Genomic DNA, 13699 nt, shown 5'->3' with positions numbered 1-13699 from the left:
AAACCATGATTCGAACACAAATGGAACATTTTCTCCGCTAATTTTGATAGTTGCGAGACAACGTCACGTTGCAATCTCGGAGGTCATGCAAGATTGTTGTACACAAAAACTTGCCACACTTCGGAGAACACTGAGTGATTCAAGCAACTTTACTACTCGTCTGATCTTTCTTGCCCTGAGTATCAATACGGCGCTGTTGCTCTCATGCAATCCGTAAATCTTTCTTCCACAAAACCTCCGAGAGTCGCAATTTGGATCGATTTGGATTAGTGGGCAGTTGCGCCCCCATCCAATTTTACAGCCAGGCCAAGCCTTCACACATTCGCACATGGTTTCTTCGTAGATGGGTGAGCACGCGACTCATTGAAGCAATTCGTCTCAGCAGTAACTCCTCTGCTACAGTGTATCCTCTGCTAATAGTGGAACAAGTATTTACGCAAGATTCAGAAATGTTCAAACGCCTGTGTCCAAGTTTTAAGAGGCTACAGGCGCGGTAAGAGGCCTCGAATTCTGTTTTCATATAGTAATTAAATGGGGCAGGCAAAATTCTCAATGGTGGTGTAGAAGTCGCATGGGACCGTTTTCGTTTCTGGGTGTATGTCATACAGACTTACCTGCGCCTGCAGCGCTCGTGCTGAGTCACTCTTGCCGGATTATACCGTTCTCGTGTCTTTCAGCAGTCTGCCTTAAATATAACATCACTGATTTTCCCGGGGGAGCAGTAGGGGCCGTCGTAAAGACCGGACTTGTTCTCCTGGAGTGGTATGTTCACTCGTACCAGGCTTTTCATATGTCCTCTTCGTGACTTTTCTAAAGCATTTTTTAATGGTCCGCTTCGAGTTACATAAACGTCCTTCTGCAAAAATATGTGTAAAATTGGTAGGCGGGAGCCGCGGAGCTAGCAAAACGGAAGCAAAGCTGGTAAGTCCTGCGCACTTATAGACACAGCGCTATTCTAACCTCAACTGCTCTCCTGAGGCCTCCGTTTGCCGCTTACATGTGCCCTCATGAAGCATGTACTTGTCAAAATATATTTTCCATATACGGGACGCAAAAAGCAACCAGCAGCAAAAAAGCAGCCCGTGACTTCTACACACCAGTCAGAACCTTGCCAATGGGGCCATCCTTTCCCAGGATGAACTCGCGTGCTCACAGCGCTTGTTTTAACTGTTTCAGGACAAATGTGCACCGATGGAATCACACAGCAGCGGTCAAACAAGCCCTGCAATACAAAGAGGGGGCCACGATTGGCGGGTACACGGTGCGCCAGGTGCGTGCGGAAGAGTTCGTTGCATTGCGGGTCATTGCAAATTGCTTTTTCGCTTATTCAGGTTGAAGAAGTCAAAGAACTGCACCTCGCTGCTGTTCGGCTTTTGCATGAAAAAACAGGCGCGGACTTTCTTCACATCGCTCGTGAAGATCGCAACAACCACTTTAGGTAAGTCTGAGCTAAAAGACAGGAAATCTGTGCTGAAATGCTCATAGATGGCTTATTTCCACAAATGACTGCACCCGTGTGCAGCGTGAAGAAGAGATCGGAACTTGCGTTAACATACGGATAAAAGTATCGTCCCTTGCTTTTTGTGATCCCACTTGTAGCTTACACTTCCTAACTGTGCCGGGTGTGCACATATTTACGACAAGCTACTGTGTGTATACAGAAAACTACTGAAACAGCTTGGTAAATATTAAGAGGTGCGCTGCTGATAAGTTGCCCTGATAAGCTGATACATACTTTTTCTTAAATAACCGTACAAAACTTGAGGCAGTATGTGTACATTCCTTCATTGAATTCTTCGCCACTATATGGAAATTGTCAAGATTTCTGTAGAGGTGATAGTTTGGCAGCCTGTTTTGCCTGATAGTTCGCTCTTGGTGATGCAACCTAGTTGCTTCGTTTTTGCAGAAAAAAAAAAGTTCCAATACATGGTGTGCATGGATAGCAGAACATTGCGAAAAGTGAGACTCTACATTGCCCAATCATATGTAATGTCTTACTTTCATTTTCACTGTGTTGCATCTCACTCAGCACAAAAGTAGTCTCTCCACAAGTGTACTACTGTAAGAATTAGTTTTAATTTAACTACAAAATAAGTTTTGTTTACCAACTGGACTGAACGTCTGGACAGTTTTATTTAGAGCAGAGTGTGTCTGTGGGTGCATGCATATATATGTGCATTTTGTAAAAAATGGCCAGATGTTGGAGTGTAGGTGTGGCAGGTCATGTGACCCTGCTGGCCTTTTGCTGCTGTATTCGGCCCCTCCTCTGCTCTTTGGCTAACATTGAGCTTGAAAGCATTTGGCTCATGGCAGTACAGCAGGTGTAATTGTCCCGTTTATAAGCATGTACATTGACTGCTGGAATGAAACAAATGATTTGCCCTGGTTATTACCAACAGGAGTTGTGATGAGGTTTTAGACATCGAGAAAGCATCACTGCCAGTGAACAGGATTAACAGCCTGCCCTGTCAGCTTATTGATATTCACCCGATCACACTCAAGAAGCAGAGGGGGAACACAATACTTACATGCCACGCAGGAAGTGAATATGGTGTTTGGACGAACATATGTAGACACAGCCTTTTTGATATGCTCTGTGCACTGTAAGTTTTACATCTGGAACCTTTTGATGTGGCGTATACTGTGTGTTTACTAAAAAGTGTGTATTAGTGATCAAATTACAGTTTGGCTGACCAAGCTTTGTAGCAGTGATGGACATTATAATTTGCACAATATGCCAATACATTTGTTAACAAAATTTTACAAATTTAGCCCCAGAAAGTCCAAGCACGATTCCAGATCAAGGAAAATTACAGCTTGTTGCCCGTTATTCCTGGCCAAGGAGAGCAAGCTCATACAAAAAAGGAATTGTTATTTTAGTTAACAAAAATACTATAGAAATTAATGAGTAATTGACTTGCAGGACTATCCACAGCTGGAGGGGGGAGGGGTAATCTCGCTCCAGGTTATTAGAAATGCTTCTACAGGCTTGATTAAGTTTATTGAGCTCAAATCTCAATTTTAATCTGTTGAACTCAGTGCAGCAAAAATTATATTTTAGGCTCTATGGGGTTTACCTTTAAGTTAAAGAACTTATGGGGCATATTGTAATTTCAGAATTGAAGTCAGCCAGTACTCGAAGCATAACTTTCAGCGAGAAACTTTGCGCATGGTACCAGTTTTGAGAAACACGAACTCGTAATGTGCTATAAAATACATTGCTCTTCCAATCAAGAGTTTTTTATACACAATTTTTTATCAGTGCTCAAACATATTTGGAACAGCAATGTATTTTACTGAAGATTTGGGTACTTATTTCTCAAATATGGTGCAAAATGCGGAGATTTAATAAAATGGGAGATTGGGCTAGTTGGTTCTATATGATTAAAAATGTAACAGCATGACTTTGGGTAAACTGAAGAGCAAACAAGGACAAGTGCTGTTAAATACCTCCTCGTCTGGCCTATGTAGCAGCTGTCACAATGCTTGTCCTTGTCTCCTCTTCTGTTAGTGTCTTTGTCTAAAGTTGCGCTGTTAAATATTTAATCACACATTGATCCTAGCAAAATGTTATGCTTCGGGTACTGCCTGATTACGCTTCTGTAATTACAACATGTCCCATAAAGCTTTAAAGTTCATTTCTGAAATATCGCTAATAATTGTATTGGTTGTAATTGTGAAATTCTGATTTCCGTAACTTTTACCAAGCTGCTATGAAATGGGAAGGCGGCATTTTGTACAGTCCTTCTAGTGTGTCTGATATCGCTGCTTGTTCAGCAACAATGTTAGCTGTTTTTTCTGTCTCACTATGATTGATTGATGAAATGAACCAGAGGAAACAATGGGCATGATTAAGTAGCTGCCAGAAGAAGCCTATGCACTGAAGCCAAGAAAAATGTAAGGGAATGGATCTTTTCCATGTCGGAAAAGCAGCACTAGCGGCTGCGACCAAAATCCCTATTGAGGGTCAGGCTGGCATGGCTCGACAGATCCGATCGTGTGTGTTTTGTTGGTCTCGGTGATTGTGCGAGTAGGTTCGTGTGTTGTCAAGCTTCCCATGTGTGCGTATGCACTCTTGTGACTTGCTTCTTGGAAATGTGCGCAAGCATACACTGGTTGAGCTCAGTTTAGAAGATGGTCGGGGCATGAATTTGCGCACCCAACTCCCCAAACCCACCATGGAATTCCATTTTTCTGCCTTGGTCTAGCAACAGGTGTCATCGTTCGATCTTTAGAGGAAAAGTATCTTGGGTCATATTAAATTTACTGCCCACCAGCACTCTCCCAGATGTGAGACATTGATCTTATATCCATGCGCCTTCATGAATACCAGACGTATTACAGGGAACTTGTGCTTAAAGATGCATACACCATGAACATGCTGGATGTGGCAATAAACCTGATGGAGGCGATCTTACATAGTTGTATACTTGGTTGTACAACGTACTTGGTTGTTTTTTTTCCATCCTCAAAGGAGGTACAGTACCATCATGGATTGTCTTAAGTTTGAACATTGACAGTGCACAGCTATGGGGCGGCAGGTAAATGCTGTGGCTCTCCTGCAGAAGATAATATAAATGCAATTCGAGCATCTTTATCGCATCTACATGTATGTTAGATGGCACCTTTGTTATTTAGCAATATGTAGCTTTGGTGGTTGCCAAGTTGGACAGAATAAGGTCAAGCGTGCAGGGAGAGCTTTGCAGTGGTTCAGCCAGCACAGAATTTTAATGGTGCTACGTAGTTCACAGTTTGACTGTAAACATCAGTCAGCTTGGGAATAGGCTAAATGTGTCCATCTTTTGCATACAGCATAAAAAACTGTGGTGGTGTGGGGAATCGAACCAGCAGATTGGCATCTTTAAATCGAGCACTTTATTAACTCCAACCGTTATAACTGTAATGAATAAGAAAAGTGGCACTTGGGCTCATGTGCCCAAACTGTGAGCACGGGCAGAGAGAAGAGGCAGAAGTAAACAGGCGTTCTGGCAGATGGCCAATTGTCTGCTTCTCTCCTTTACATAACCTATAAAATAGGCTGAACATGCGAGTCCGTGGCTGCCAGAATGATGCACAATAATAAGCAGGAAAGGGGTGCTGTACAAATAGTGGAAAGCCAGTTATAAGTGGATACCCTGCTAGCTTCGTTGCCTCGGTGCAGTGTGATTTGGCACGCCCCACTGTTCCTGCCTCTTGCCCACTGCACAAACACACTGTGATTCCTTACGTTCTGGGTGGGAGTCCCTGCTTGTTGCGCATGTACAAAGTGCACGTAGCATATCTTTCTTCCAAAAAACTAAGGAATGCGCTGGTAAATGTCAAAGATAAAATAAATAAAAAAGGCTTTCCTGTGTCGTATACAGGCTGCCATGTGCAGAGTGTTAACAGGTATATATTGGCGAAAGTGGAAATGTTAGCCAAAGATTGCAACATGCAAATAACGTAAAAAAGAAAAACACTACCTTAAGTGCCATTGCTGAGCGCGTGGTATCTTTCGGTCATGAAATAGACTGGGGCCAGGCATTTGAATGCATGTTGAATCTGTGTTCAAACTACTGTGCAAACTCTGAACCGTAGTGACAGCAGCCTTCCGTACGTGTATGCACAATGCTTGTGTTGCTTATTCAAGCCTACATTACCTTCTGCTCATTTGCATCATTCTTGTTGTGGACAAGGTTCCTGTGTGGGAGCAGAAACGTCTCAATCTTTTTCACTGAAGATTTTTTTTTGGTCAGTGTTCCCTTTCTTTCCTCTTCCCAAGATGCATGGTGTGGAAACCGGCCACACATGTGCAAAAGGGCATCTGGCAAAGGTCCATTGTGTTTTTAGTTGAATGGAAAGTGATCTTAAATTACATGTTTGTTGGCTCCTGCAATGTGCTATAAATGTAAGTTTTTGTTTTGTTAATGGGCACTCTGGCGGTGTATCGAAGCTTTCTTGCAAATAAATTTGACCTTAGTGTCAGGAAAACCTGCAGCGTGTAATAATAATAATAAAAAAAAAAAACTTCTTCCAGTGTGGCGTTTGCAACATTACCAACAAACAGCACAGGTGTGCCTCACATCCTTGAGCACCTGACATTATGTGGCTCACAGAAGTACCCCTGCCGTGACCCCTTCATGAAGATGCACAACCGATCGTTGGCTACATTCATGAATGCGATGACAGGCAAGTTCTCACTTTTACTGAACTTTGGGAACCTTTCTTTGCTTTTGTTCTTTAAGGACAAATAAAAAATCCATTATTGCAGCTTCTAATCAACAAAAAAAGAAAACAGAAAGAGTTGCACACAGGATTGTCTCTGCTTCATATTTTTAATTGCATGACATTGTTGCCTTTTGACTGATTAATTAAACATTTTTATATTAGCTGTTTCTTTCACATTTAGTGTGTTCATCTTACTCATGCCTTTTCTTAAATCCTTTGTTCCTGACATTTGCCTGCCTGGCTGGCTTGTGCTATTCGCATGGTGCAGTTGATCGGACTGTCAGTTCATGTATTTTTCATTTTGGCTCTATGTTCCTGAAAAATGGGAGGGCCTTGGCAGACGTAAAATAAACACGTTTAGCCCCATCTGGCAGTGTTCATTATTGCATTGTCTCTTGTATCTCCACTGTGTACATGTAATGATATGCAGTCCCTGTAATTGTTTTTGTCACTGTAGAGTTTTGCTGTCAGAATAGTCAATTAACCCGTGGACCCCCAATCCCGAGCTGTACTCATCATGGGAGGTTGTACCAATATCGCCAATGAGTCACGCTCGTCAACCCGATGTTGCTGCTCCTACTGCCAAGGACGAGTTACGGTCGGCATTGAGGGAAGGCTGCCCTCAAGAGCAGCTTCCCATTCTTTTTAAATGTTTTGCGTTAATTCCAAACAATAACCAATCAAGTGATATATATTTAGAATTACAATGACAGAGAAAAAATGACTACATAAAAAATTTGGGAAATATGGTTTGTATTTCTGGAATTTTGGGGTTAAAGGGTTAATAAATTGAATATGTAAACCTTGAAACAGATGTAGTGAATTGTATCATACAATTTTCAGCACCTGTCTGATGAGCTACAAAATATTAAAAACAGTCTTGAAAATGAAAGTTTTCAACTATGTAACTCGGTAATAAATAATCATATAACAATTCTGTAAACTACAGCTATTAAGACATCTAAAGAAGACAAGTGATGCATTATACACCACTCTGAAATACACCACTAACTTGTGAGTAGGACTTTTGCAATAGCCTCATCAGCATAGTAACAATTTCACGTAAGGTGTAAATTGATTATTGAACTTGTCTGCTTTGGATGCTCTACAGATAGAATTTACAGAATTGTGATATCTGTTTTTAGTGCAGAGTTACGGATTTATAAATTTTGTTCTTTAATTTTTCTGAAACTTAAATTTTTGGGAATTTTCGTAAAAGATTTGAGGACCTAAATTAAGATTTTGCTGCCTGGTATCATTACAAGTTAACTCTCTATCTTAAGTACAACAAATTTCATTCAAACCACTCCAGTGGTTGTCTCATAAGAGCATTTTCTACATTGTTCGTGTATTTGAATAGGGAAGTTAGAGTTGACCTCAAGCTAGAGTTTCATCTTAAGGATGTAACGCTAACATTCACTAATATAGCATTTACTGCCCTCCCCCCATTGTTATTTGTGCAGTCAAATTTTCCTGCTGATGCTTATCTAAACCATAGAAAAAGCATAAACAGGAGCATTAAAAAAGCTGTTTCTGTAATAAAACATACTGTAGCTTTTCTGTGTCCAATATATACAAAATGAGCTACTATAACTATGGCTTTGACTTTTATCTAAACACATTACGTGGGAAGTTGCGTGGTTCGAGGGCCATGAACATAGTGCTTGTGACACCTGTCCTATGTACAGAAGCAGTTGCTTCATGTTGTGTAGCACAAGCACGCTTTGCTAGTCACCTAGAAAACACTCTTTTGTTTTATTTTAGCCATCTTGCGGGTGCTTTCAGTTTATTTGTTATGTTTTATTTTTGGCCTTTACACTTATTATGATAAGTGTAACATAAGTGTTATAATATTACATATATTTGAGTTCTTCAAAAATGAGAATCGCTTATCTTGAGGTTGTGTACGTGCTGGGTGATCCTCGCCCTCTGGGCAGCTTGGTCTAACTGTAGGTGCAATGAACTACCTCTGGGTATTCTGAGTACTCTGCCTAGTATAGATAACGACTAGTGAAGCTCTCATAATGCAGCTATACGGCAGAGGTGGTCACATTGGATGGCTAGGCCAAGGGCACCTAGTAGTCATTTGGGCAAAAACTTCCTTTCTTGCAGTTGATCGGACTTTCTTCCTAATGTGTTTGGAGCCCTTCGATTCTAGTGGTCGTTTATTTATTTTCAAAATTGCGCCTAATGAAAAGAAAGTGGACAAGGGATAATACATAGCAGATTTTCTTACGCACACAAGTTAAGCATGTAGCTATTTTTATTTATGTATTTTCAAAATGTGTGCAATGAAAAGAAAGTGGACGAGGGATGCATATATATCAGGTTTTTTAATGCACACAAGTTTAAGGCTACAAAATGCACGATGTTTGAAATTGTGGGCGATTCAAATGTAGATGCAAAGAATTAGGATCACTAGTGTCTTGGAATTTATTTGCTTGTCATTCACTTTGGGGAAAAAAACCTAGAATTGGGACAGCAAGTTTGACTGGCAGCTTTTCATAAAGATTTTGTGTGTAATTATTTATTTATTCGTTCTGCTTGTTTACTTATTCCATAGCTGTGGTGTGAATCATGCATCTTAGGCTTAATTTTCTTATCATTGCAGGTTGTGATGTGACTTTCTATCCTTTTTCAACACAAAACATCAAGGACTATGAGAACCTTCTGAGAGTTTATTTAGATGCTGTGTTTTTCCCACAGCTGACAAAGTTGGATTTCATGTAAGTTTGATTTGGCAGAGCAATGTCAATGTTCAGTGCTTGCAAATGCTATGAGAAAAAGATATATTTAAAATCTTATTTACTTTATCTGGAAATTTGCTCAAGTACAAGTGAAGGTCACTTTCTGTTGAGGTGGAAAGGCTAGGCCTAGTTGGTTGCTACAGGGGTCACATTCATATTGTCCAGGCCTTGACCCGTCTATATTGTTTCTTTCTTTGTCTGCATGTTGTCTGTAATTTGAGCTACTAATATGAATGTAAGCTGTCACTTCGTGTTTCTGTTTGAAATTCTAGTAATAATATTAGTCTTAATTCATAAAAGGGAAAAATTAGCGCAAAAACTAAACTCATACAAGAAAGGTAGCAGTACACCTTTGTCTCTTCATGCTCTTCATATTAGTCTCTTTTTTGTGCTTGTTTAATTTCTTTTATGAACATGTAGCAACTTGCCCAACAGCTTGTTGTGCTGTTAGTCATTATTTTCTATTTTATTTATGCTTAGCTTTAAAGCCAAGTTGCCATTGCCTTGTGACCTATTTATTAGATGAGGTCACTGTCTCAAGTGCAGTTACATAATGACTAACCTCTATGTGGACCCTTTGTGAAACCTCAAAGCTGACGTCTTTGCACACCAAAAGCTCCTTTGTCATGGTGACATTCACTGTTCTTAAGGTGGGACAGGGGCCTTTAGGCTAATTGATCAGAAATTAGATTTTTGGGCAATGGGATTTTCAGAATCTACATGTATTATTCTCTTTATCTGCCAAGTTTCTTATCTGAACGAGAAGGAAGGGGGTTAACTGAGGGGCCCGATTTTTGTTAATCATGTCATAAGAAGCCAACAAACAAAGACACCAAGGACAACATAGAGGAAATTGCTTGTACTTATTAATTGAAATAAAGAAATGATAAATTATTGGAATTGAAAGTGGATGAAAAAACAACTTGCCGCAGGCGGGGAACGATCCCACGTGTTCGCATTACGCATGCGATACTCTACCATTGCACGCGTGTGTCCTTTCCTTCATGTTAGTCATATTGTTATCTTATATTGAGTGAGAGGGTGCTGTGGCTTGACAGGTTGCACTTAAAGGAAAAAATATTTTCATATTATCCAATTTAATAAATAGTATATTCTATTAGCTGTTTTTCTTTATTTACACATTTTCATCATTTTCATCTCACTGTCATCCCCATTCGTACATGAAAGGTTTGCCAGCCACACAGCTGACTTCTTTGATGTATGAAGAAGACAAAACATGGACCACAAAAGATTTAGTAAAGTTATTGTTTCGGCTTCCACACCGGAGCCTTGTTCACAATGCTGTTAGTAAAGTTAATGTCTCAGCTCCCACATAGGAGTCTTGTTCACTGTACTGTTGACATTGTGAACAGAGCTCCTGTGTGGGAGCTAAAACATTAACTTTACTAAATCTTTTGTGGTTGGCATTCTGTTTTCTTTGTTCATCATGTCTGTCCCCCCCCCCAATGGGATTCCACCATACTCCTGATTTTATCCATTAATGCTTTCTTCCTTCATCAGACATAGTCAAGTGCTAAGTGTGAATCCAGCCATGGTTGCTTAGTGGCTATGGTGTTGTGCTACTAAGCACAAGGTTGTGGGATCGAATGCCGGCCCCGGTGACCGCGTTTCGATGGGGGCGAAATGTGAAAACACCCATGTACTTAGATTTAGGTGCACGTTAAAGAACCCCAGGTGGTCCAAATTTCCAGAGCCTCGAACCACAGCATGCCTCATAATTGGATTGTGGTTTTGGCACGTAAAACCCCATAATTTAAATAAATTAGTTTTTTCTTAGTGCATATGCTTTACTGAAAGGATTATGGGCCACATTGTTTTCTCTGCAGCCAAGTGAGATTTAAAGCTTACATTATGCTCATTGCAGGCAGGAGGGGTGGAGGCTTGAGCATACTGATCCCAAGGACAAATCTTCACCCATTGTCATCAAAGGAGTTGTGTACAATGAAATGAAAGGAGTCTTTGTAAGTGGAGCTCTAAAGTTATACAGAATGTGTTTTAGTAATGTTCAGTAATTTTGTGGTACCAAAATGCTGCAAAGGTTATAATAAATGCAAGAAAGTAGAGCAAGCTAAGCTCTTATATAGCTACTACATACACCGAGATGCTGCTTGCACTCGCAGACACATATTCAGTTCCATGTCTTGTAGTACTGAAGTCGGGCATGCACGTACCACAGGTTACCATGTTAATAAATGCTTAATGACCTGTTGATACAGTTTACATTTGCTTAAAAGGACACCAAAGGGAATTTCATGCTATCTTGCTCTTTCGAAATGTTGGACCTATTGTCCGTGCTCCACCTTTTGCAAGCTTTAAGCTCATTTTCCTAAATGCATGTTTCTAGAAAAAATGCGCATTGTTTTAAGAAGCCTGCTTTGCCTAGAGCATGCACATACTCTAGGCAAAATTCTCTTAAACGAGTCGCCTGTGGTAGATGGTACAGACGCATTTCTGAGCATGCTTTCATGCTTTGGACGAGCACATGCTGGGGGCTGTGCACTGAACTACATATTTTGTTATTAGTTCTTTGTAGTTTTTGTTTGGTTTGTTGAGAATAATTTTTTTAATTAAGAACAAAGTATTGCAGTGTATGTGGATCTGAACAAATACTCTAGTCCTGAATACTCTAGTCCTGACAACCTCTATTGGCTTTCTCGTCGTGGACTATATCATTGCCATAGTTTCAATGCGAAATGCTAGAAGGAATGTTTGCCTTTATTTTCTTCACTTATGACCACCTTTCTTTTTTCAACGAAAGCAGAGAACTTCAAAAGAGTAATCTTGCAGTCAATGCTAATTTTATGTTACGTTTCACTGTAGGTTTAAATAATAAGTTGATTAATCAGAAAATTAATCAGAAAGCCAATCTCTCATTTCTACACTGAAAACATATATGTACCAATATACAAAATATTGTTGCCGCAGTTTGTACACCCCCGTCTTCTGTATACAGTCCAGTGCTATGTGTTTGTTTGGGACTTTTGGCGTTGGAGATCACTTCAACAGCTTTATGTGAGAGAACGTGAGAGTTGCCATTTCTGTCACCAACTGCCGCTCATTAACAGCCCTCTATTCCCAGTTGGCGTGCAACTGGCTGCCTTTCACCGTTGCCGTTTTTTTATGAGCAGGAACACCTGTGAGAATCTGCAGCTTGCAAGTTTCCACTTCTCAAGCGTCCAGGTCTGCTGCTAGAGAAGGCCCTAAAGTGTAGAACACAAGCTAGTAGTAATTGCATGCATTACAAGTGCTTGGTGTGGGTGCTGAAAGAAGGTGTATGACAAATGTATAATATTAATGGTCACATATTTGCTTACGTCCTAGGTTCTTTCTATATGATCTGTATGAAAAGAATCGTGGTGCTGACGATAAAATGGTGACAATGATAAGGCTTGGGGGCGTGCTGCTTTGTGCACTGCGGAACCACTGTGTACTATTATTGTGGGGAAAAAAAGAATGTCACAATGCTGGCCTGTGCAGTCTGTTATTTATAATTTTTGCCAATTCTCGCTATGACAACACTATTCTTCTTTGTGCTTGGGCCTGAATTGCTATGTCACATTGAGGAATGTATCAGGTAAACTGCATATCTAGTGTGAGTGCCGCACATTTTAGTCTAGAACTAGATTTACAGGGACCAGGCTACTGTGGACTTGACTGGAGAAATGCAGCAGCAGGAACATGTACTATCTCTCATTATTTGTTTGCGTGTGTATCCAGGCATCTATGTTCAGTGGGCATAGCAGATACTATTGTATGTGACATGAGGGCATTACCTGCTGTGACCATTTAATAAAAGTGTGCTATATAAAGCAGTTCATTTGATTTACACCATTGCCATCTTTTTAATTTTAAACGCTTCCAAAAGTTAATGCCTTGTCTTGTCTTTAATTGAGCAAACATTCTTTGTTAGTAAGCACGATTAAGATTTTTTTCAGGTTTCAATAACTAGGTGGGAGGCTACTAGTGTTTTAGTGCGTTGCATTAAGAAGCTGTTGCAGCCATGATTGTTTCATATAATTTCTTTGTCCTTGCAGTCCAACTCGAGCAATGACTTCAACCAGGCCATTGTTAACAAGCTATGTCCAAGTGGTGTGTATGGCCATGTGAGTGGTGGACACCCGCTTTCAATCCCTGACCTCACCTGGGAGCAGCTCAAGGAATTTCATGACAAGCACTACCACCCAAGCAATGCCAGGTTTGTTTATTCTGCACTAGAGCTGGCGCAGGGGTTTGGTGTAGGAGAGCTCATGGCTGCGGTTAAGTATAAAAATGCTGTTGGTTTGCTCGAAGTAGCAATTTTGGTCCACCCCTTATTCCAAGGATGGTGCAAGCTTGAAGGGCTTTTTTATTTTGGCACAATATATGCGTATTCTCTTTATGTGGCTTTTCTTGCACGGTGGCTGCCAAGCGAGTGTGTCTAAAGCCGTTGGCGCTGGATTGCGGTTACGAGGGAAACAGCTGATACTGCTGCTGTGCAGGAGCTTTATTGTATGGGTTGAGCTGAGTGGTGAACTCAGTCTAGCGTATCATCTCTGGTGCAGTCATTATGACATTTCAGAGATGTGAAAGATTTTTTGCCACTCTAATCCTGATCATTGTCATCATTGTTCACTTTGTACTGGTATCCATTCACTGATTGTCATCATTGCAATCAGTGCAGTGATATGGGTGGCAAGTTTTCTAGATACTTCTGCTTTTTCATGAGCTCCCACTTCCTGGAACAC

At 40.6% G+C, this 13699-nt stretch overlaps 1 protein-coding gene across 2 annotated transcripts in view; it reads left to right on the top strand.

Moving 5' to 3' along the window:
* The first annotated feature begins 326 nt into the window (after positions 1 to 326).
* LOC126516414 (presequence protease, mitochondrial) overlaps positions 327 to 13699 on the top strand; it is a 146332-nt gene continuing 132959 nt past the window's right edge. For both annotated transcript variants that reach the window (XM_072285549.1, XM_050166533.3), the window contains exons 1-7: positions 327 to 493; positions 1177 to 1270; positions 1332 to 1438; positions 6017 to 6168; positions 8819 to 8933; positions 10840 to 10936; positions 13010 to 13170. In XM_072285549.1, the coding sequence (XP_072141650.1) occupies positions 450 to 493; positions 1177 to 1270; positions 1332 to 1438; positions 6017 to 6168; positions 8819 to 8933; positions 10840 to 10936; positions 13010 to 13170 (770 nt within the window). In that variant the 5' untranslated portion in view covers positions 327 to 449. The remainder of the gene's footprint in view (positions 494 to 1176; positions 1271 to 1331; positions 1439 to 6016; positions 6169 to 8818; positions 8934 to 10839; positions 10937 to 13009; positions 13171 to 13699) is intronic.

Source organism: Dermacentor andersoni, chromosome 1 (genome assembly GCF_023375885.2).
Source record: "Dermacentor andersoni chromosome 1, qqDerAnde1_hic_scaffold, whole genome shotgun sequence".
NCBI classification, from domain to species: domain Eukaryota; kingdom Metazoa; phylum Arthropoda; class Arachnida; order Ixodida; family Ixodidae; genus Dermacentor; species Dermacentor andersoni.
Note: the sequence above shows the minus strand (reverse complement) of the source record. Positions and strands in the feature narration are given on the sequence as shown.